The sequence below is a fragment of the Eucyclogobius newberryi genome, unplaced genomic scaffold (genome assembly GCF_026437365.1).
Source record: "Eucyclogobius newberryi isolate DKJ021-1_F unplaced genomic scaffold, fEucNew1.0.hap1 SCAF_15, whole genome shotgun sequence".
Lineage (NCBI taxonomy): Eukaryota > Metazoa > Chordata > Actinopteri > Gobiiformes > Gobiidae > Eucyclogobius > Eucyclogobius newberryi.
This window is the reverse complement of record NW_027315779.1, coordinates 28163263-28186785: the sequence shown is the minus strand read 5'-3', so window position 1 is coordinate 28186785 and position 23523 is coordinate 28163263. Positions and strand designations below refer to the sequence as shown.

General features: G+C 41.8%; 1 protein-coding gene across 1 annotated transcript; it reads left to right on the top strand.

The window, feature by feature from the left end:
• Positions 1–1452: 1452 nt before the first annotated feature.
• On the top strand, positions 1453–23311 carry LOC140361213 (uncharacterized). Its single transcript, XM_072446937.1, has 13 exons — positions 1453–1521; positions 1741–1760; positions 1852–1891; positions 14311–14517; positions 16018–16260; positions 16339–16605; positions 18297–18539; positions 18623–18889; positions 19867–20109; positions 20193–20459; positions 21424–21666; positions 21750–22016; positions 22975–23311. Exons 1-13 carry the CDS (start codon positions 1494–1496, stop codon positions 23220–23222), a joined length of 2583 nt encoding a protein of 860 aa, XP_072303038.1. The 5' UTR covers positions 1453–1493; the 3' UTR covers positions 23223–23311.
• The last annotated feature ends 212 nt before the right edge of the window (positions 23312–23523 follow it).

The following is a 23523-nucleotide window of genomic DNA, read 5'->3' as shown; positions in this document are numbered from 1 at the left end:
ATACTGATAAAAAATGTATAAAGAAAAGAACAAAAAGTGTTATTTTATACGTAAATAAGGCTTTATTTGTAAAAAAGGAAGAAAAAAAAAGTAATATATAAAAAAATCTTTCCGTACGATCTGTCAACAATCTTTTTGTTGTGTGTAGGTGCTGCTTTAAGGTCTGATCTTTGTCTCTGTGAAAGGGAAATGCATTTGGAGAAAACCTTTGAAAGAAAAAGAGAAAAATAACTCTATAGATATATTACTACTATTGCTGTGCTATTGAGAGTCATTAGTCACAGTCATTAGTTTATTAAATAAGTCTTTTCGTGGGCTGTAACAGTGTGAGGATGAATACAGATTAAGGTTAATATATACTTTATCAATCCCTCATGATTACACTTTTTTTGCATTTGAGGAACCAGAGCTTGGTCTAGTCCTGGTCAAGACCTTTGCAGAAGGATTTGAGTGCTTTAATTCCTCGGCCTCACAGAGGGATCACACCTCCCTAAATCTAATAAGCACTTGCACCACAGCAATGGTACTGCTAGTAAAGCACTGCTTTCTCCCATACCTTCAGTCACCTCCAGCAGGCCAATATAAAAGCTGTAGCAAAGATGAAAACCAAAAGGTTGAATGTTTTTAAATATTGATCTAGAGTTTTGTTGTTTGACTTTTACTTCAATAAGAATAGATGAACTTTCCCCCACTGCCCCCGAGGGTCTGTCAAATCAAAAGTGAAAGTGTTTCTTGTTTCTTGTAAATCCCACAGACCACTTTTACAGCTCACAGTTACAGAGACGTGGCCATCAGTGTAGAAATAACTGACCTTCTGCTAAAGGTATTGGATCATTGGATTGGATGTTTTTCTTTCATGCCATTGATTTTATATATGTTGTTTTATCATTGTTCATTGTTTTATGTTGCACCGAATCACAAAAGCAAGTTCCAATGTTTGTGAATTCTGTTCATTGGCAATGGCAATAAACCTTCTCTGATTCTGATTCTAAAAGTAAATTATGTTAATACCAAATGCACACTGGTTTAATGTTTACATGTAAACAACCTTAAACATGCACAGGTCAAATCCTCCAGCTCCAGGTCCTGAGCCAGATCTGCAGGTGTTCTGTCCTAGTGACATTGAAGAATGGATCACATCTCTCTATGACAACAATACAGTGCATCTTAAGGTGTTAACTTCATTACACTTATCTGTAGATTTTTATGCTAAATATAAAGCAGCTCCAGTGGAAACAACAGGAGGTTTTATTAATAAACAAGTCCCAAAAAATGGTTATTTATTGGTACTGTACGTAGAGAATGATGATAATATGGTCTGCTTTTGCAGTAGATAGATAGTTAACTAAATGAATAGCAAAACTGTTTAGCCCCTCCCCCCTGTAAGAAGTGGGAGGAGCTAGAGTCATGAGTCCAAAAGCAGCAGAACTCTGACTTTCTCTTTCAGTCTCTCTGCCTTGCCTCCTGATCAGGACTGACTGCTACTGCTGAAGATGTCATGGATGCCAACATGGATGAAAAGTAAGTTTACTAAACCCACATTAAATCCCACATTCAGTCTTTTTAAGAGAAACATTACAAGCTATAGGACTTTTCTTTTTTTAGCTTTGTAATAATAACGACACATGTGCATTTAAAAGTGTTTTAATTAACATTGTGTTGTACAGTTTACACTGTACAATATTGCTCAACTGTTTCCCATTGATGACAATGTCTTTAATGCTTTTCTTATTTACACAGAGCCGTTCTCATCACAACTGGTAAGGCTACTCTAATATGTACTCTAATTACTGCCATGTTTACTTCGTTAAAAAACAAAAAAATCTGAAAAATAAATGATCAATATTTCAGACGAATCCAACTTCGAAGAAAAAAGACGATGGCTCTCGAGGTATGTTTGAAATTCTACTCAAAATAAAGTAATAACCATGATTAAAAGTTAGAAACCAAAAATATAAAGATAATAGATGTATTTTTCAAATACATTGTTTTGTCAAATGTTCTGAAAGTGATGCAGACTGCTCCTAATACCGAGTGGCTTTTGCAAAAATCATTCAGACTTGTATAAATATTCAACATCCAGGTGAGAAAGAATTTTGAATTTGAATTGTGATCAGGGACAAATATGATGCATTGTTTGTATTTGTATTGGCCTTAAAACATGCTCTTGAGTACCTTTACTGTGGCATTTTCTGTTTTTGAATTAAAAAAAATATTTTTACAGAAAATAGTAATTTTAATTAATTTGTCACAGCTTTAGGAGATTCCAGAGCAACTGAACTGTGGCTCCATCTACTGGCTGCAGAAGGAATTACACAGTTTAAAATGAACATTTCGTAATCAAAATTCACAAACAAAGAAACTAGCTTTGGTGATTCGGTGCAACATACAACAATGAACAATGATAAAACAGCATGTAAAAATCCAAAAGGATATGGATTAAAACTATTTTAATTTACTATAGGATAAAATGAAAAATAGGCATACTATGTACCCAAAATGTAGAGGGAAAGAAACTGTTCTTATGGAGGGAGGTTCTGGTCCAGATGGGCCGTAGCCTCCTGCCTGAGGGGAGTAAATAGTCCGTGTCCAGGGTGAGAAGGGTCAGCTGTGATCCGACCTGCACGTCCCAGAGCCCTGGAGACGTACAGGTCCTGCAGAGATGGAAGTCTGCATCACCTTCTCAGCAGAGGCACAATACGCTGCAGTCTCTGTTTGTCCCTGGCTGTGGCTCCAGCGTACCACACAGTGATGGAGGAGGTGAGGATGGACTCAATGATGGCCGCGTAGAACTGCACCATCATCAATCCCCAAACTACTACGCTCCTCCACCGTCCTCCTGTATATATTTATCCAGTTTCCCACAAACCTAATCTCCCACATTTAGCACTCAGTTGACACTGAGTGTCTCGAAAGTATAAGACATGTGTGTATGTATGTATGTGTGTAAATACCATCTTCAATTTGGTTCAATGTGACAGTCAATTAAGTAACTAAAATAACTGACTGAAAAATAAGTTATTTAAACTAGTTGAAATAATAATCACAATAATGCTTCTCCGAAGAAATAAAGTCGGAAGCCAAAAACAAATGTGTCACTCAAAAAACATCAGTCTCTTCAGAACAACATAAATATTTTATTATGCAATCATAACATAAACTTTTCTGTGTTTTGTGTTTTTCTGAAGTGTTTTATTTTTATTTTCAAAAGTTGCTGGAAGACTTGCTGGATGTGGAAAGCCATGCTCCAGTCCAAAACGTGCAAATGACATATGTAATGAAAGATTATTAATTTCATTTTGAATAGACGGTTGGGTGTGGCCTTGGTGAATTTTCAACAAAATAGTATCTTTACAAAAAGTGTCAGATTTGAACAGACCAAATGGAGCACACTGAGAAATGTGAGCTGGGCGTAATTATATGCTAATTAAGGCCCTATCATTTAATTTGGCTCTCTGGCCAAATTTTATATTTAGAAATGTGTAAAAGGCCACCAGTTTAACATAGACTTATACAAATATTTACAGAGAGAGTGTTTGTTATAGAGCACACTTTATTCTAGCTGTTATTGTTTAAAAGTAAAAATAAATTGGGGAAAAAATAAGACATTTATTCGTTTTTTTTTGTTTTTTTATTTCCTGCCAAGAAAATATATATATTTTTGAAAACCTAAATGTGTGTGCAAAGTCATGAAAATTGTTGTCGGTTTAAACTTGGCAGATACAGTACATAGAGCATCTTTAGTTAAACAAAAAAGGATACTATGGCCCCACCCTAAACCACACAAGGCGTCAGACAGTTTGGTTCAAACTTGACACGTCCAAAATCCTGTCCTCGTATTTAAACGGACTTGTCCCTAGGGTCTTTATCCGATGGTCACCAAACTGAGGAAGCATCATCAGGACCTATCTGGGATCTAAAGTTGTTTAAAGGGGTAATAAGATGCTTATTCATAAGAAACAGATTTTTGGCTATTCTCCACACTCAAAATCGGTGTGATTTCCCCTTGCAGCCACTAGATGGCACCAACAGTGTATAATCTATACTTCATAGAAATTGTTTCTGTTTCGTTTTTGGACTCAACATGCAGTTTTTATGAAAATAAGACATTGACAGAAAAGCACGCCGTGAGTCTGGCGATGATTTATGGACTTGAAAACAGCAGAGAAGATTCTCAAAGCCACGTCAGAGCCACATTAATTATCGGAGAAAATGTCAATAATCGCAGAGTTTCTGAATGGCATGTTTATGACTCTGGGAGGGCAGAGGATTTTCTAACCTGGATTCCTCAAACTAGTGTGAATTAAGCTAAATGCTACTCCAGGTATGCTTTTGATGAGGGACCACTGTTTGAATGTGATAATGAACAAAAACTTCAATGGCGACCACGCCCTATCTCCACCCACATTTTTTTTCATAGGCACAAAAATGTGTTTGTTGAAATCCAATGACATTTGGTACATTTATTGTCTTTCTGACCTTGAGCAGATAAGTCTATTGGGACCAAGCCCTTTCTTCAACATGAAAGCAGCCATTTTGAATCCAAATGTGCACAATATTCCAAAACCTAGCACTCGTACTTTAACGAACTTGTCCTATGGTTTCCATCCGACGGGCTCCAAACTGAGGTAGCATCATCAGGGACATATCTGTGATCAAAATGTGTTTGAATGATTTGCATAGATCTCAGGGTGTGGTCATGATGAGCTCTTAACAAATCAAATATTTTGGAAACACAAAAATTTGGCAAACATCATCGGATTTAAAAGGACCCAGTGTAGCGTTTGTGTATTTTAAAGACCTGGACATAATTACAGAGAGGAAAATAAGTATTTGAACACCCTGTGATTTTGCTAGTTCTCCCACAGAAATTATGGAGGAGTCTGACATTTTCATCATAGGTGAGAGACTTAATCTTTAAAGAAAAAAAGAAATCGGGAAATAATTTGTGTGGTATTGCTGCAAATAAGTATTTGACCGCCTGAGAAAATCAATGTTAATATTTGGTATCGAAGACTTTGTTTACAATTACTGAGTTCAAACGTTTTCTCTAGTTCTTGACCAGGTTTGCCCACGCTGCAGCAGGGTTTTTGGCCGACTCCTCCAAAGCATGATGTTTCCACCCCCATGCTTCACAGTAGAGTGGGTGTTCTTGGGATGGTATTCATCCAACGGCGAGCAGAGTTTATACCAAAAAGTTATTTTTTGGTCTGATCTGACCACATGACTTCCTCCCATGACTCCTCTGGATCATCCAGATGGTCATTGGCAAACTTAAGATGGGTCTGGACATGTGCTGACTTAAGCAGGGGAACCTTCTGTGCGATGCATGATTTAAAAGTGTAGTGTATTACATTTGAAACTGTGGTCTCAGCTCTCATCAGGTCATTAACCAGCTCCTCCCTTTTGGTTCTGGGCTGATTCCTCACCTTTCTTATCATCATTGAGACCCCACGAGGTGAGATCTTACATGGGTCTACAATTTGGTCTCTGGTGTCTTTTGAAAGCTCTTTGGGCTTGCCCATGGTAGTAGCTGGAGTCAGACTGATTGTGTCTTTATGCAGCTTCCGAGCTCAAAAAGGTGCTACTAATTTAGATTTAGAAGTGGAGGTGGACTTTTAAATGGCAGATTAACAGGTCTTTGAGAGCCAGGATTCTTGTTGATTGGCAGGTATTCAAATACTTTGCAATAACATTTTCTGGATTTAGAAAAAAAAGATTCTGTCTCTCACAGTGGAATTGCACCTGAGAAAAGGGCAGACCCCCCAAAATTATATGGTGTTCAAATACTTCTTTTCCTCACTGTATATGTGAATTACAGTTCTATATTTAAAAATCGCCCCTCTCTGACGTAAAGCCAGGGTTGGTGGGCAATATTTCATAATGTTATATTGTTCGTTTGTGTTTGTCCGCAGTAAAGATCCTTCTATCTATCATAATATTTGACTCGTTTGGGGAATTGGGGGGGGGAAGTATTTTGTTTTAAACTATTTAATTAAATTAACAATGAAAAATTTAGCTATAATAATAGTTATAGATATAGATATAGGTTTATTTTTTTTAAATTATTTTAGTATTAAGCACCATTTGAAAGGTGCCCAGCCCGCATGGGCTTTTAAGACACACAAAAGAAGCAATAAACAGACAGATTTCACAGTCCTGCATAAAACATACAGTATTGTGTCCTCTTACGTGTTCACAGGCCTTTAATACAAAATTGGCCCGCTTAAATATACAATTCAAGCAATACATTTCCTTTCGCCCTGAATGCATCGTCATACATAAAAATGCTTCCAAAATAAAAGAACAAAAGGGGTCTTGACAAGTTTTATTCAGCGTGGTTTGAGGCTGGCTACGCTCCTCTCCTCTGCAGATGTAAAAGCACATGGTAGAGAGCTAATCTTAAAAGATAAGATAAGATATTCCTTTATTGTCCACACATGGGGAAATGTTGTTGTTGCAACGCTAGTATATACAGAGGAAAAGGACAGATAACTTATAGGAAGTTTAAAAAACACTCTTAATAGAAGAACTCTTATAAACAAAAACTCCGTAAACAGAAGCCTCTCATTTCTTAATCAGGAATGGAGGGGAAAAATAAAGATAAAATAAAATAAAAACAGCTAGCGTAAGACAAAATAATACTAATAATATTGGTAAAATAAACACTCTATTTACATCAGTTATATGCACATGAATATGACATTATTGCATGTGAGTACGACAGTATTTGCACGTGAATATGACAGTATTGCACATGATTAAGTCAGCATTGTACGTGTTCCGGGCTAACAGTGTTTGTTATAAGTCTGACAGCAGCAGGAAGGAAAGACCTGCGAAACCTCTCCTTCACACAGCGAGGGTGGATCAGTCTCTCACTGAAGTTGCTCTCCAGAGGGGACAGAGTGTCCTGCAGGGGGTGACACTCATGGTCCAGCATAGATGTGAATTTAGCTAGGACCCTTCCGTCCACCACCTCCTGCACCGAGTCCAGAGCACAGCCAAGGACGGAGCTGGACTTCTTGATGACTTTGTCCAGCTTCCTCCTCTCCCTCTCTGTGATGCTGCTGCTCCAGCAGGCCACACCGTACAGGAGGGCTGATGCCACCACAGAGTCGTAGAAGGTCTTCAGGAGTGGCCCTGTCACTCCAAAAGACCTGAGTCTCCTCAGGAGGTAGAGCCGACTCTGTCTCTTCCTGTACAGTGCGTCTGTGTTATGAGTCCAGTCCAGTTTGTGGTTCAGATGAACACCCAGGTACTTGTATGAGTCCACTCTCTCAATGTCCCTTCCCTGGATGTTCACTGGTGAGGGGGCAATGGAGTGGTGTCTCTGGAAGTCCACCACCATCTCCTTGGTCTTTCCCGCATTGATGAGGAGGTGGTTCCGTCCACAAAGTCCTGCGCCAGTCCTCTGTACTCCGCATCATCGTCGTCTGTGATGAGTCCGATGATGGCAGAGTCGTCAGAGAACTTCTGCAGGACACAGCTGTCCGTGTCGTGTCTGAAGTCTACAGCGTAGAGGGTGAAGAGAAAGGGCGCGAGGACAGTGCCCTGGGGCCCCCCCACACTGCAGGTCCGAGTGTCAGACACACAGTTCCGGGCTCTCACAAACTGGGGTCGGTCTGTGAGGTAGTCCAGGATCCAATCTGCCAGGTCATACTCCACACCAGCCGTCTCCAGCTTGTCCCTCAGGAGCAGTGGCTGGATGGTGTTGAAGGCGCTGGAGGGATCAAAGAACAGGATCCTCACAGAGCTGCCAGGCTTTTCCAGGTGAGAGAGCGGTGCAGCAGGGAGATGACGGGGTCCTCCACTCCGATGCTAGGCCGGTATGCAAACTGCAGCGGGTCCATGGCTGAGCTCACGGTGGAGCGGAGGTGGTCCAGGACCAGCCGCTCCAGTGTCTTCATCAGATGGGACGTGAGAGCCACCGGCCTGAAGCTGTTGAGGTCTTTGGCGCTCGGTGTCTTAGGCACAGGTACCAGACAGGAGGTCTTCCAGACCTGTGGTACCACCCTCAGCTTCAGGCTCATGTTGAAGACATGCTCCATAACTCCACACAGTTCATCTGCGCAGGACTTAAGGAGCCTGGGGCTGATGCCGTCAGGTCCTGCTCTGCTGCCTTCCTTACTTTAATCCTCTTCAGGTCTCTCCTCACCTGTGCTGCTGTGACAGTCAGTGGTTGGCAGGGGGACTGTGTGCTGGGGGAATGGGTGAGTCCAGGTGGAGTGGGGGGCTGATGGGCGGAGATGTGAAGAGGAACGGATGTAGGCCATTGTCCAGCTGTTGAAGAGGGAGCATGCAGCTGTGCAGGGGGAGGGGTGGGCGATTGATCAAATCTCAGGAAGTGAGAATTTAGCTCATTCACCCACTGTAGGTCCCCCTCCGAGATGGTTTTCAGGCTCCTCCACACTCCCTGAATGTTCTTCGGCTGCAGCTGCTCCTCCATCCTCCTCTTGTAGCCGGCTTCCGCCTGCCTGATCTTCCTCCTCAGCTCCTTCTGCACAGTCCTCAGCTCCTCCTTGTTCCCTGACCTGAAGGCCCTCTTCTTCTCCTTCAGCAGAGCCTTCAGTTCACGGTTAATCCACGGCTTGTTGTTTGGAAAACACCGCACCGTCCGGGAGGGCACAGTGTCCTCAAAACAGAAGTTTATGTAGTCCGTGATGCACTCTGTGTTGGTGTTGATGTCCTCCCCATGTGGGTCATAGAGCTCAGTCCAGACAGTGGTGCTGAAGCAGTCCCCCAGAACCTCCTCGCTCTCAGGAGACCATCTCCTCACCACACGGGGCACTACAGGCTGCCTGCGCAGGATGGGTTCTGTTGTATCTTGGCCGAAATAAAGTAGAACAACATCTCTATTCCCGTTGTGTATTTTAATCACAACTTTATCACAGCATCACTTGCTCGAGAACTGCCAACAACATGGATACAAAAGGCAAGTGCGCCCTCTATTGGGGAGTACTAATAATGACACTCTATTTCACACAATAACACATTCACATTAAGCGGAGCAGAATATAGCATATACAATTCTCTAGTGCAATATACCACATCTCCCCCACCTTTAAGCAACTGTAATTTCAAATAATTAAAGGTCACAACCTAACACTGCAAACACACATTTGTAAACGACTCAACATGACTGAAACGTCATGGCACATTTTTACTTTTCTTTTACTTTAGCGAACAAAATCTTTAAGATGAACAGGTGTACGTTTTTCTCTAGTCGAGCGTCTCACTTCTGACTCAACCTGACTGTCTGGAGCAAGAGGTAATTCTGCAACACTCTCTTGATTAGAAGTAGTCAGTTCTAACACGGATTTGTTTTGTGTCTGCACTGACTCGAGAGTAGTTTGGGTAACACTTGGAAACAACGGCAAGGTAGGCTCTTTTTCAACAGTTAGCTCTGGATCGGACAATCTAGATCTAACCTGATCTACATGCCTTTTCATCACTTGACCACTTCCAACACTGACTGTATAAGAAAGAGGTCCCGAACAGTCTTGTACCACACCAGGAATCCATTTTGGTCCATAGGAATAATTCCTGATGAGAACGTCATCTCCAGATAAATAGCATCTCGATTTGCTGTGGCTGTCGTGAGTTTCTTTTTGTTTCAGTTGTTTTTGTTGAACTTTTGTTTTCATGTCCGGCATAACCAAATCCAGGGCGGATCTCAGTCTGCGTGACATCATCAACTCTGCAGGTGACAAACCTGTCGTGGCGTGAGGTGTAATTCTGTAACCAAACAAGAATCTCGAAAGCCTGGTTTGTATTGTTCCTTCATTCATCTTTTTCATCCCCTTTTTGAAGGATTGAACCGCTCTCTCAGCGAGCCCATTTGAGGACGGGTGAAAGGGAGCAGACCTCACGTGACGTATGCCATTTTGGTTCATGAATGTCTCAAACTCCGCACTTGTGAAGCAGGTCCCGTTGTCGGACACAAGCATTTTTGGTAGACCAAAAACACTAAAACTTTGTCTAAGTTTCTCAATTGTCACTTGTGAAGTGCTAGTCTTTGTTGGATACATTTCCAACCACTTGGAATGTGCATCCACAATCACAAGAAACATTTCTCCAAGGAAAGGTCCCGCGTAGTCCACATGAATCCTTGACCATGGCGACTCAGGCCATTCCCACGGGTGCAATGGTGCATGAGCTGGTGCTTTTTGGTGAGATTGACACTCATGACGTGCCTGAACAGTTTTTTCTACATCCTTGTCCATTCCTGGCCACCACATGTACGATCTTGCCAGACCTTTCATTTTTGTCATTCCGCTGTGAGTTTGATGTAGAAGTTTGAGCATATACTCTCTCCCTTTTGTTGGAATAACAACTCGAGCTCCCCAGAGAACACAGCCGTCTTTTATGCTGAGCTCCATTCTTCTCTGGTGGAAAGGTTTAAGAACCGGTTCTGTTTCTGCGGCCAACCCTTTAGGATGTATCCATGGACGTGAGCTAGTATTTCGTCTTTGGAAGTCCACTTTTTTATTTGGTTTGCATCGACCAATGTCTCATCTAACAAGTCCATCATCAGAACTTGCTCAGTCCTCTCCTCTTCCTTTAGTTTGACCGGAACTGGCAATCTGCTCAGGGCGTCGGCATTAGCATGTTTTTTTCCTGGTTTGTACACAATGTTATACATGTACGCACTGAGTTTAACTGCCCACCTTTGAACTCTTGGAGATCCCATTTGGGGAATCGGCTTCTTTTCACTGAACAGATAAATCAGCGGCTTGTGATCGGTATAAATGGTGAACTTCCTTCCATATATGTATTTATGAAATTTTTCCACACCAAATATCACGGCCAGTCTTTCTTTGTCCAGTTGTGAGTATCTTGTCTCGGCAGGTTGCAAAGTGCGCGAGACAAATCCAATCGGTCTCTCACTTCCATCTTCCATGACGTGTGATAGCCGTGTGATAGCACTGCTCCTACTCCATACGGTGAAGCTTCACACGACAGTATCAGCTCTCGATCAGCTGAGTAGTGTACCAGAACATCCGACGTGTTCAGCAAGTCTTTAGAGTTTCGAAAAGCTTGTTCCTGTTCTTTGTTCCATTTCCAATGAACATCATGTCTCAACAGTTCGTGTAACGGAGCCAATCTTGTTGCTAAGTTAGGAAGGAACTTGTTGTAGTAATTTAACAGTCCCAGGAACGATTTCAGCTATGTGACATTTGTAGGAGCTGGAGCATCTTGGATTGCTTTGACTTTTTTACACACTGGATGTAATCCTTGTGAATCCACTCTGTATCCCCAATACTCCACTTCATCCTGAAAAAAGGTGCACTTATTTCTTCTGAGGCGCAATCCAGCTTCTTTTAGCTTTGTCAGCACAATATCCAGATTCTTTAAGTGATCAGCCCTGTCCACCCCACTGACCAAAATAACATCCAGATAAACCACGACCAGAGGAATCCCACTTAAGAGACTCTCCATGGTCCTTTGGAATATGGCTGGAGCTGACGCCACACCAAACGGTAGTCTGTTGTAAGTGAACAATCCTCTGTGTGTGTTCACCGTGAGGTATTTCTTTGCCTCATCATCCATCAATATCTGTTGATAAGCATGACTCATATCTAGTTTGGTGAATTGTGTGCCTTTAGCTAGTGCATTGAACAAATCATCCACTCTGGGTTTTGGATACTGCTCCAATGAGGAAACAGTGTTTACAGTTAGTTTGTAGTCTCCACATAACCTAACGGTTCCCACTGGTTTCAGGATGGGTACAACAGGCGCGGCCCATTCAGCATATTTCACAGGCGTGATAATTTCCTCTCTTAACAATCTGTCAATTTCCTCATCCACTTTTGCTCTCATTGCATAAGGAATCGATCTTGGACGAAAGAAACGCGGAACAGCATTTTCTTTCACATGAATTGTGGCTTTAGTGCCCTTTAAAGTGCCAAGTTCCTCTTTGAACACTTCTTCGTTCTTACACAGTATTTCTTGTAGCGTTATCTGTTTCTCCACGTGTAAGTGCTGTACCTGACGAGCCTTATTTTTCGCTTTCACCTCTTTCCAGTCCAACTGAATTTCCTCAAGCCAGCCTCTGCCCAGCAGTGTGGGGCCATCTCCTTTAACAACAACCAATGGCAGTTTAGCTCTTTGCTGATTATATTTGACTTTCACATAAGCAGCTCCTACCACTTTCACTGGGTCTCCGGTGTAAGTCTCCAACTTTATTTGCACTGGCTTGATGCGAGAGACTGCAGCCTGTATCTATTTCAAAACCAATCCTTTTTTCATTTAGTTTCATGTTCACAATGTACGGCTCAACTTTCCTCAAATGTATTTCACTTATACGTCCCAGTTTGAACTTCATACACTGTAATGCAAAAGGACTGTCTTCTGAGCTGTCCGTGTTGCTATCCTCTTGTCGCTCTTGAACATTATGTGAGCGGTAACTTGAATTTATCTGATCTTTTTTCCAGCATTGAATTTAGCATGTCCCTTCTGTTGTTTACTTTTTGTTCAACAAGTTCTTGCAATATGTCCCACTTTTCCACATGCATGACATTTTTCTTGTTTGAACTTACATTCACCTGGGTTGTGTTGTCCTTTGCAACGATAGCACTCCTGCGTTGTGCTCTTGAACGCTCCACTGCTATACAAACCCTTGTTTAGTTTGAAGCACCTTGTCACTGCGTTTGGATTCTGGAGGTCCAATGCGTTTTTATTTGCTGTTTCAGAAGCAACTGCAATAGAATACGCTTTTTTACAAGTTAAGTCCGTTTCTGCCAGGAGTGGTCGTTGAATGCGATCATCATTGATACCACACACGATCCTGTCTCTCAACTTTTGCGGTAATGTGTCGCCGTAATTACAGTCCTGTGCCAGCCTCCGCAGCTCGGCAACGTAATCCAACACTGACTCGTTTGGCTTACAACTGCGGGAATCAAACTTGTACCTTTGGACGATTTCACTTGGTTTCGGGTCGAAATGGTTCTTCATCAACAACACCAGTTGCTGATAAGTTTTATCTTTTGGTTTCTCCGGGCTGAGGAGATTCCGCATTAAACTGTACGTAGATGCGCCGACCACACTGAGGAGAATTGCTCTCTGCTTGTCTCCGTTATCAATTTCGTTGGCCTCAAAAAACTGCTCCATTATTTCACAGTATTCTTCCCAGCTTTGATTTTTAGCATAAAACGCTGCTAGAGTGCCAATGGTCGCCATCTTCCAGCTTTTTTTCCTTTCGCGTTTCTCTCTCCCCCTTCTTTTTTTTCACCAAAAACCAAAATCTTTACCCATTCAAAGTTCTTTATCCTCGTCGCCAAAAAGATGTTGTATCTTGGCCGAAATAAAGTAGAACAACATCTCTATTCCCGTCGTGTATTTTAATCACAACTTTATCACAGGTACATGCGAGCATCACTTGCTCGAGAACTGCCAACAACACGCATACAAAAGGCAAGTGCGCCCTCTATTGGGGAGCACTAATAATGACACTCTATTTCACACAATAACACATTCACATTAAGCGGAGCAGAATATAGCATATACAATTCTCTAGTGTAATATACCACAGGTTCATACACAGGCCTCAGATGTACAAGGTTGTGGGGCATGTGCGCAGCCCATTAAAAAGTCTTTGGGAGCACAGCTGAGAAGCCAGCTTGCTGCAGTATGCTCAGTGTCCAGCAGGGGGACAAGAAGACACCTTGGCTTGCAAAGCTACATGAGGCCGAAGTGAAGAGAAAACTGGGACTATGTGCATTGGGCCAAACCTGCCATTAGGGGCAACTAAAGGCTGATTGTCAATCACTTAGCATAAGCTTGTTCCGACATATTTACAACTACGCAGTTTAGATCATGTTTGTGTGACCAGGTGGAGGCGCTGTGCAAAGGCAAATTTACTCATTACAGTAGATTTCCAATAAATATATCAGGGCTTATTTAGATTCATGACCATGTGTTGCTTTAAGTTGATCTCATGTGGAAACACTCTAGTGGAGAACAGTGCAGTCTATTTCATGGAAAGGATTAAGAGGGCTTTCAGACTTCGCCAGTGAATTCACTTACCAACAACAAATTACGGAAAGACCTGTATTTTTCTATGCTCTCTGTCAGTAATTTAAACTCTCAGTGATCGTACATGCAAGGCGAAATTCCTGTTTAGGGTGTTGATACCTAAATTCCTATTGATGACAAAATATTAGTTCTTTTTTTAAACGTGGCTGAATGACTCCGAAAACCTCAAAAAGTCAAAATACTTGATGTTTACTTTACACTGAAAACATGTATGACATTAAGTGAATGAACCTTTTATAACACCTGTATTGAATTACATAACCCGATAACCGCCAGATCGTGAGTTGATGCCATTGAAGGTGTTCCTCCTCATCACTGGGCAGACCTACCAGGCTCACCAGCAGATCCTGAACCAACTGAACGCTCAGGGGTCAAGGGTCATGCCTACAGCTGACCTACAGCACTGTGATGTCATCCTACTCTTCTGTCCAATCCTGTCACGGGTCCGGTCTGATGTGGAGGCGGCTTTCAGAAAGATCCCAGGTTTGTTTAGTTTAATGTAGATGTATTCAAGATTATTCAATTATACTTATATAAGTTTAATTTATGAAATAGTTTTGCGATTTGTTTTAGTATTAATAGTCAAATACTGGACATAAGGATGAATTGTATGAATTTATTGGCCTTTAAACCTGCTTTAAAAGCAGTGGCGGCTGGTGGGCTTTGATGATGCAAGACTCTGAAAGTCAGCACCACATGTTGAATCTTATCCTGTAGGAGACCGGCTGCCAATGAAGAGATTTGAGAATTGGGGAAATGTGAGTCCTTCTGTTTGTGTGGGTCAAGATCCTCGCTGTAGAGTTCTGGACCAGCTGCAGACTAGACAACTTCTTGTTTAGACAAGAAAACACACTTTTACATTAGTTTAAACGTGAGGATACAAAGTGTCAAGAAATTAGACATAAACCAATGCTATTCCTTAACACACGGAGAACACAATTGAACTTAGAATATGAAACGATACAGAAACGTCAGACTTTTGTGTAGCATGCATGGGAGAAACCGTCGGGCCGGGTCGCCAAGGCTGTTGTAAGTAGCCTGGCGACCCTCCTTGGTCTCACGATGTTTTTTCTCTTGCAGGTTGGTTTTATTACAAATTATGAAATAGCCGGGTCACATTCTCATTGGTTAACTTCACATCAAGGCACTTGTCTTTTACAACAGTTGGTATTTTCCTTAGAGATAAAGCATGGGTAATGTTTACCTAACTCCCCTGGGGTGCTACACCCCTCCCTAGGATAAACATTCCTCTGCACTATCTTTACGATACCTTCACAAATGCAGTTTGTCACACATGCCGTTTTTCTCTTAGACTAATGATGCAGATAATGTACAAATATCGTCATATCACTATTATGCAGATAAAATACATCACAGAAATATAATCATATATTTACATTTTATCACACAAAGGCAGGAATTATAAGTTGCAGATCCTTTTGTGACACACTTTTTATTAAATTAAAGATTTTCCTCAGATGAAAGAATTTTTTGTTAAACTGTTTAAAGTGATGCTCTAAGGACATGTCTTTGTCAAAAATAAGACACATATTTCTAAGGCTTGGTTTAGCAGACTTACACAGATCAGGGGTTCTCAAAGTTTTCAAGTCAGAACCCCCAAAATATATGAGTAACCGACCCGGGACCCCCGCTGCTAAATTTGCTTCATTATTTAGGTTTAATTGTGTTTGTTTGGCTTATTAAGTCATTTCACTTAATTTTACAAAAATATACAGTTTTTAATTAAAACTACATTAAACAGCATGACATAATTATAAAATCAACTTCTTCCAAATCATCTCGCGGCCCCCACTTTGGAAACCACTGGCATAGATTGCCCAAATACTGATTCAACCCTGGAATGGAGTCACCAGGAGCAATTCAGTTTTGTCAGAGAGTTGTTGCATTGCCATAGTTTTATCTGCATTAAACAATTGACTAAGAAGTTTAGTTTCTGGATCTCAATGTGTGATGTGTTTACAGATGGAGCTCAAGGAAAACCAGTGGTTCTAATTCTGATGCATCACACGCGTAAACCAGACAAGGTGCTGAACCAGATTCAGTGGAAGGAGGAGTTCCCCTTCATAAGCCACGAGGTCCAGCTTCTGTATCATGAGAGCCAGAATGGACTGCTCCTCTGCCCAAGGACCCAGGAGGCCCTTAGGAGCCTCCAGAGTGTGTTTGCTGAATTTCAGAATTTGATGAAGACTCATGATGGAACTTCAAGTAACTATATGTTGAGGTCTGAATTCATTTTTGCAGTGAAGACTCCAACGGATTTTTTCTTTAACTCTTTATGAACAGAACATGCAGTGGATTCCATGACCCAAGGACCACCAGCTTCAGCTCAAGCTCACTCACGAGTTCAAGAGATGATGCCATTGAAGGTGTTCCTCCTCATCACTGGGCAGACCTACCAGGCTCACCAGCAGATCCTGAACCAACTGAACACTCAGGGGTCAAGGGTCAGGCCTACAGCTGACCTACAGCACTGTGACATCATCCTACTTTTCTGTCCAATCCTGTCACGGGTCCGGTCTGATGTGGAGGCGGCTTTCAGAAAGATCCCAGGTTTGTTTAGTTTAATGTATATTCATGATTTCAATTATAATTATATAAGTTTAATTTATGAAACAGTTTTGCGATTTGTTTTAGTAATAATAGTCAAATACTGGACATAAGGATGAATTGTATATTTATTGGCCTTTAAACCTGCTTTAAAAGCAGTGGTGGCTGGTGGGCTTTGACGATGCAAGACTCTGAAAGTCAGCACCAGATTTTTGAATTGTATCCTGTTGGAGACCGGCTGCCAATGAAGAGATTTGAGAATGGGGGAAATGTGAGTCCTTCTGTTTGTGCAGGTCAAGATCCTCGCTGTAGAGTTCTGGACCAGCTGCAGACAAGACAACTTCTTGTTTAGACAGGAAAACTCACTTTTACATTAGTTTAAACGTGAGGATACAAAGGCAGGAAATATAAGTTGCAGATCTTTTTGTGACACACTTCTTTATAAAATTAGAGATTTTCCTCAGATGAAAGAGTTTTTTGTCAAATTGTTTAAAGTGATGCTCTAAGGACATGTCTTTGTTTAAAATAAGACACAGATTTCTAAGGCTTGGTTTAGCAGACTTGCACAGATCAGGGGTTCTCAAAGTTTTCAAGCCAGAACCCCCAAAATATATGAGTAACCGACCCGGGACCCCCGCTGCTAAATTAGCTTCATTATTTAGGTTTAATTGTGTTTGTTTGGCTTATTAATATTAATAATAATAATAATAACTTTTATTTTTATAGCGCTTTTCAGTGACCCAAAGACGCTGAACATATACAAAAAAGGTGGGGGGGCATTTACAGACAGGGGGGGACAGCACGTACAATACACAATAATATACAGATAAAATGAACAAGACAGAAGAAGTAGAAAGAAAAAGATGGGGATGTAACAGGGGGTAGAAGAGTAGACAATGGGGTAGAGGAGGCTCGGGGTAGGGTAGGTCATAGGCTTGGGTGAAGAGGTATGTTTTTAGGCGGGATTTAAATGTTGTGAGTGAGGGAGAGTGGCGGACAGGTTGGGGGAGGGAGTTCCAGAGTCGGGGTGCTGTTCGGGAGAACGCTCTGTCACCAAAAGTTTTGAGTCGGGATGTTGGTGCAGCCAGGGTGAGAGTGGAGGAGGAGCGGAGAGCTCGGGAGGGACGGTGGGGGATGAGGAGGTCAGACAGGTAGGGGGGAGCTAGGTGGTGAAGAGCTTTGAAGTTGAGGAGGAGTATTTTGAAGTGTATGCGCTGCTTGATGGGGAGCCAGTGGAGAGAGTGGAGAACGGGAGTGATGTGTTCACGGGACCGGGTGTGGGTGAGGAGGCGCGCAGCGGAGTTTTGGACCATTTGGAGTCTATGGAGGGAATGGGAGGAGATGCCAGAGAGGAGGGAGTTGCAGTAGTCGAGGCGGGAGGAGATGAAGGCATGGATTGTTAAGTAATTTCAATTATTTTACAAAAATATACAGTTTTTAATTAAAACTACATTAAACACCATGACCAAATTATAAAATCAACTTCTTCCAAGTCATCTCGCGGCCCCCACTTTGGGAACCACTGGCATAGATTGCCCAAATACTGATTTAACCCTGGAATGGAGTCACCAGGAGAAATTCAGTTTTGTCTGCATTTAGCTGCAGAGAGTTGTTGCATTGCCATAGTTTTATCTGCATTAAACAATTGACTAAGAAGTTTAGTTTCTGGATCTCGATGTGTGATGTGTTTACAGATGGAGCCCAAGGAAAACCAGTGGTTCTAATTGTGATGCATCACACTCGTAAACCAGACCAGGTGCTGAACCAGATCCAGTGGAAGGAGGAGTTCCCCTTCATAATCCACGAGGTCCAGGTTCTGTACCATGAGAGCCAGAATGGACTTCTCCACTGCCCTAGGACCCAGGAGGCCCTTAAGAGCCTCCAGAGTGTGTGTGCTCAATTTCAGAATTTGATGAAGACTCATAATGGAACTTCAAGTAACTATAACCGTGTTGAGGTCTGAATTCATTTTTGCAGTGAAGACAACAACGGAATTTCTTCTTGACCTCTTTATAAACAGAACAGGTATTGGATTCCATGACCCAAGGGCCCCCAGCTTCAGCTCAAGCTCACTCACCAGTTCAAGAGATGATGCCATTGAAGGTGTTCCTCCTCATCACTGGGCAGACCTACCAGGCTCACCAGCAGATCCTGAACCAACTGAACACTCAGGGGTCAAGGGTCAGGCCTACAGATGACCTACAGCACTGTGACATCATCCTACTTTTCTGTCCAATCCTGTCACGGGTCCGGTCTGATGTGGAGGCGGCTTTCAGAAAGATCCCAGGTTTGTTTAGTTTAATGTATATTCATGATTTAAATTATAATTATATAAGTTTAATTTATGAAACAGTTTTGCGATTTGTTTTAGTAATAATAGTCAAATACCGGACATAAGGATGAATTGTATATTTATTGGCCTTTAAACCTGCTTTAAAAGCAGTGGTGGCTGGTGGGCTTTGACGATGCAACACTCTGAAAGTCAGCACCAGATTTTTGAATTGTATCCTGTAGGAGACCGGCTGCCAATGAAGAGATTTGAGAATGGGGGAAATGTGAGTCCTTCTGTTTGTGCAGGTCAAGATCCTCGCTGTAGAGTTCTGGACCAGCTGCAGACAAGACAACTTCTTGTTTAGACAGGAAAACACACTTTAACAGTAGTTTAAACGTGAGGATACAAAGGCAGTAATTATAAGTTGCAGATCCTTTTGTGACACACTTTTTTATTAAATTAGAGATTTTCCTCAGATGAAATAATTTCTTTGTTAAACTGTTTAAAGTGATGCTCTAAGGACATGTTTTTGTCAAAAATAAGACACAGATTTCTAAGGCTTGGTTGAGCAGACTTGCACAGATCAGGGGTTCTCAAAGTTTTCAAGCTGGAACCCCCAAAATATATGAGTAACCGACCCGGGACCCCCGCTGCTAAATTAACTTTGTTAGTTAGGTTTAATTTTGTTTGTTTGGCTTATTAAATAATTCTACTTAATTTTCAAAAAATATACAGTTCAAAAAAAAAAAAATCTACATTAAACACCATGACATAATTATAATATCAACTTCTTCCAAGTCATCTTGCAGCCCCTACTTTGGGAACCACTGGCATAGATCACCAATTACTGATTTATCCCTGGAATGGAGTCATCAGGAGCAATAATCAGTTGCTGCTTTGTCTGCATTTAGCTGCAGAGAGTTGCTGCATTGCCATAGTTTTATCTGCTCGAAACAATTGGATCTGGATCTCAATGTGTGATGTGTTTACAGATGGAGCTCAAGGAAAACCAGTGGTTCTAATTGTGATGCATCACACTCGTAAACCAGACCAGGTGCTGAACCAGATCCAGTGGAAGGAGGAGTTCCCCTTCATAAGCCACGAGGTCCAGGTTCTGTACCATGAGAGCCAGAATGGACTTCTCCACTGCCCAAGGACCCAGGAGGCCCTTCAGAGCCTCCAGAGTGTGTGTGCTGCATTTCAGAATATGATGAAGACTCATGATGGAACTTCAAGTAACTATAACCGTGTTGAGGTCTGAATTCATTTTTGCAGTGAAGACAATAACGGAATTTCTTCTTGACCTCTTTATAAACAGAACAGGTATTGGATTCCATGACCCAAGGGCCCCCAGCTCCAGCTCAAGCTCACTCACCAGTTCAAGAGATGATGCCATTGAAGGTGTTCCTCCTCATCACTGGGCAGACCTACCAGGCTCACCAGCAGATCCTGGACCAGCTGAACGCTCAGGAGTCAAGGGTCAGGCCTACAGATGACCCACAGCACTGTGATGTCATCCTACTTTTCTGTCCAATCCTGTCGCAGGTCCAGTCTGATGTGGAGGCGGCTTTCAGAAAGATTCCAGGTTTGTTTAGTTTGATGTATTTGACGGGAAAAATAGGCCTTTAGCGTCAGGGGTCAGTGACACAGTTTTGTGTTTTGTTTTAGTCATATTACTTAAAAACTAGACATACGGATACAATAATATATTTTATTGGCCTTTAAACATGCTTTAAAGGGAGGCTGGTGGGCTTTGACGATTCAACACTCTGAAAGTCAGCACCACATTTTTTAATCTTATCCTGTAGGAGACCGGCTGCCAATGAAGAGATTTGACAATGGGGGAAATGTGAGTCCTTCTGTTTGTGCAGGTCAAGATCCTCGCTGTAGAGTTCTGGACCAGCTGCAGAGAAGACAACTTCTTGTTTAGACAGGAAAAACACACTTTAACAGTAGTTTAAACGTGAGGATACAAAGGCAGGAATTATAAGTTGCAGATCCTTTTGTGACACACTTTTTATGAGTTCAGAGATTTTCCTCAGCTGCAAGAGTTTTTTGTTAAACTGTTTAAAGTGAAGCACTAAGGACATGTCTTTGTCAAAAATAAAACCCAGATTTCTAAAGCTTGGTTAAGCAGACTTACACAGATCAGGGCTTCTCAAAGTTTTCAAACGAGAACCCCCAAAATATATGAGTAACCGACCTGGGACCCCCGCTGCTAAATTAGCTTCATTAGGTAGGTTTAATTGTGTTTTTAAGTGGCTTATTAAGTAATTTCACTTAATTTTACAAAAATATACAGTTTTTAATTAAAACTACATTAAACACCATGACATAATTATAAAATCAACTTCTTCCAAGTCATGTCGCGGCCCCCACTTTGGGAACCACTAGCATAGATTGCCCAAATACTGATTCAACCCTGGAATGGAGTCACCAGGAGCAATTCCGTTTTGTCTGAGAGTTGTTGCATTGCCATAGTTTTATCTGCATTAAACAATTGACTAAGAAGTTTAGTTTCTGGATCTCGATGTGTGATGTGTTTACAGATGGAGCTCAAGGAAAACCAGTGGTTCTAATTGTGATGCATCACACTCGTGAACCAGACCAGGTGCTGAACCAGATCCAGTGGAAGGAGGAGTTCCCCTTCATAAGCTACGAGGTCCAGGTTCTGTACCATGAGAGCCAGAATGGACTGCTCCTCTGCCCAAGGACCCTGGAGGCCCTTCAGAACCTCCAGAGTGTGTGTGCTCAATTTCAGAATATGATGAAGACTCATGATGGAACTTCAAGTAACTATAACCGTGTTGAGGTCTGAATTCATTTTTGCAGTGAAGACAATAACGGAATTTCTTCTTGACCTCTTTATAAACAGAAGATGTATTGGATTCCATGACCCAAGGGCCCCCAGCTTCAGCTCAAGCTCACTCACCAGTTCAAGAGATGATGCCATTGAAGGTGTTCCTCCTCATCACTGGGCAGACCTACCAGGCTCACCAGCAGATCCTGGACCAGCTGAACGCTCAGGAGTCAAGGGTCACGCCTACAGATGACCCACAGCACTGTGATGTCATCCTACTCTTCTGTCCAATCCTGTCGCAGGTCCAGTCTGATGTGGAGGTGGCTTTCAGACAGATTCCAGGTTTGTTTAGTTTGATGTATTTGACGGGAAAAATAGGCCTTTAGCGTCAGGGGTTAATGACACAGTTTTGTGTTTTGTTTTAGTCATATTACTTAAAAACTAGACATACGGATACAATAATATATTTTATTGGCCTTTAAACATGCTTTAAAGGGAGGCTGGTGGGCTTTGACGATTCAAGACTCTGAAAGTCAGCACCAGATTTTTGAATTGTATCCTGTAGGAGACCAGCTGCCAATGAAGAGATTTGAGAATGGGGGAAATGTGAGTCCTTCTGTTTGTGCAGGTCAAGATCCTCGCTGTAGAGTTCTGGACCAGCTGCAGACAAGACAACTTCTTGTTTAGACAGGAAAACACACTTTAACAGTAGTTTAAACGTGAGGATACAAAGGCAGGAATTATAAATTGCAGATCCTTTTGTGACACACTTTTTATTAAATTAGAGATTTTCCTCAGATGAAAGAATTTTTTTGTTAAACTGTTTAAAGTGAAGCACTAAGGACATGTCTTTGTCAAAAATAACACCCAGATTTCTAAGGCTTGGTTGAGCAGACTAGCATAGATCAGGGCTTCTCAAAGTTTTCAAGCCGAAACTCCCAAAAAATGTGTTCAACCGACCCGGGACCCCCGCTGCTGAATTTGCTTCATTATTTAGATTCAGTTGTGTTTTTAAGTGGCTTATTAAGTTATTTAACTTAATTTTACAAACATATACAGGTTTTAATTAAAACCACATTCAATACCGTGTCATAATTGTAAAATCAACTTCATCCAAGTCATCTCGCGACCCCCACTTTGGGAACCACTGGCATACTGATTTATCCCTGGAATGGAGTCATCAGGAGCAATAATCAGTTGCTGCTTTGTCTGCATTTAGCTGCAGAGAGTTGCTGCATTGCCATAGTTTTATCTGCTCGAAACAATTGGATCTGGATCTCAATGTGTGATGTGTTTACAGATGGAGCTCAAGGAAAACCAGTGGTTCTAATTGTGATGCATCACACTCGTAAACCAGACCAGGTGCTGAACCAGATCCAGTGGAAGGAGGAGTTCCCCTTCATAATCCACGAGGCCCAGGTTCTGTACCATGAGAGCCAGAATGGACTGCTCCAGTGTTCTAGGAACCAGGAGGCCCTTCAGAGCCTCCAGGGCATGTGTGCTGAATACCAGAATATGATGAAGACTCATGATGGAACTTCTAAGTAACTTCAACCATATCTGAGGTTTTGTGTGATGTTTTAGTGTATGAATATTTTCTTTTTGTAATCCGACAATAATAAAAACTCTCAAATATTTACAGTGGTTGTGCTACTTTGAAGTTAAGTTCTTTATTTTCCTTTATACATTCAAGTTATACAACAATAGCGCGGATCAGAAGGTGGAGTTAGTCCTTAACTGCTGCCATTGGCTATATTTACATGCACACCGACATCTGATCATTATCTGATTACTGGAGTTACCAGATTAATGATAAGATTTACAGATAATGATCTGTTTTCTTTGTGTC

Coding starts and splice junctions, on each gene's coding strand:
- LOC140361213 (XM_072446937.1), top strand. CDS start 1,494: ATGTCATGGATGCCAACATGGATGAAAA. Junction 16,261..16,338: donor GACTCATGATGGAACTTCAA/GTAACTATATGT, acceptor CTTTATGAACAG/AACATGCAGTGGATTCCATG. Junction 20,460..21,423: donor GGCTTTCAGAAAGATTCCAG/GTTTGTTTAGTT, acceptor ATGTGTTTACAG/ATGGAGCTCAAGGAAAACCA.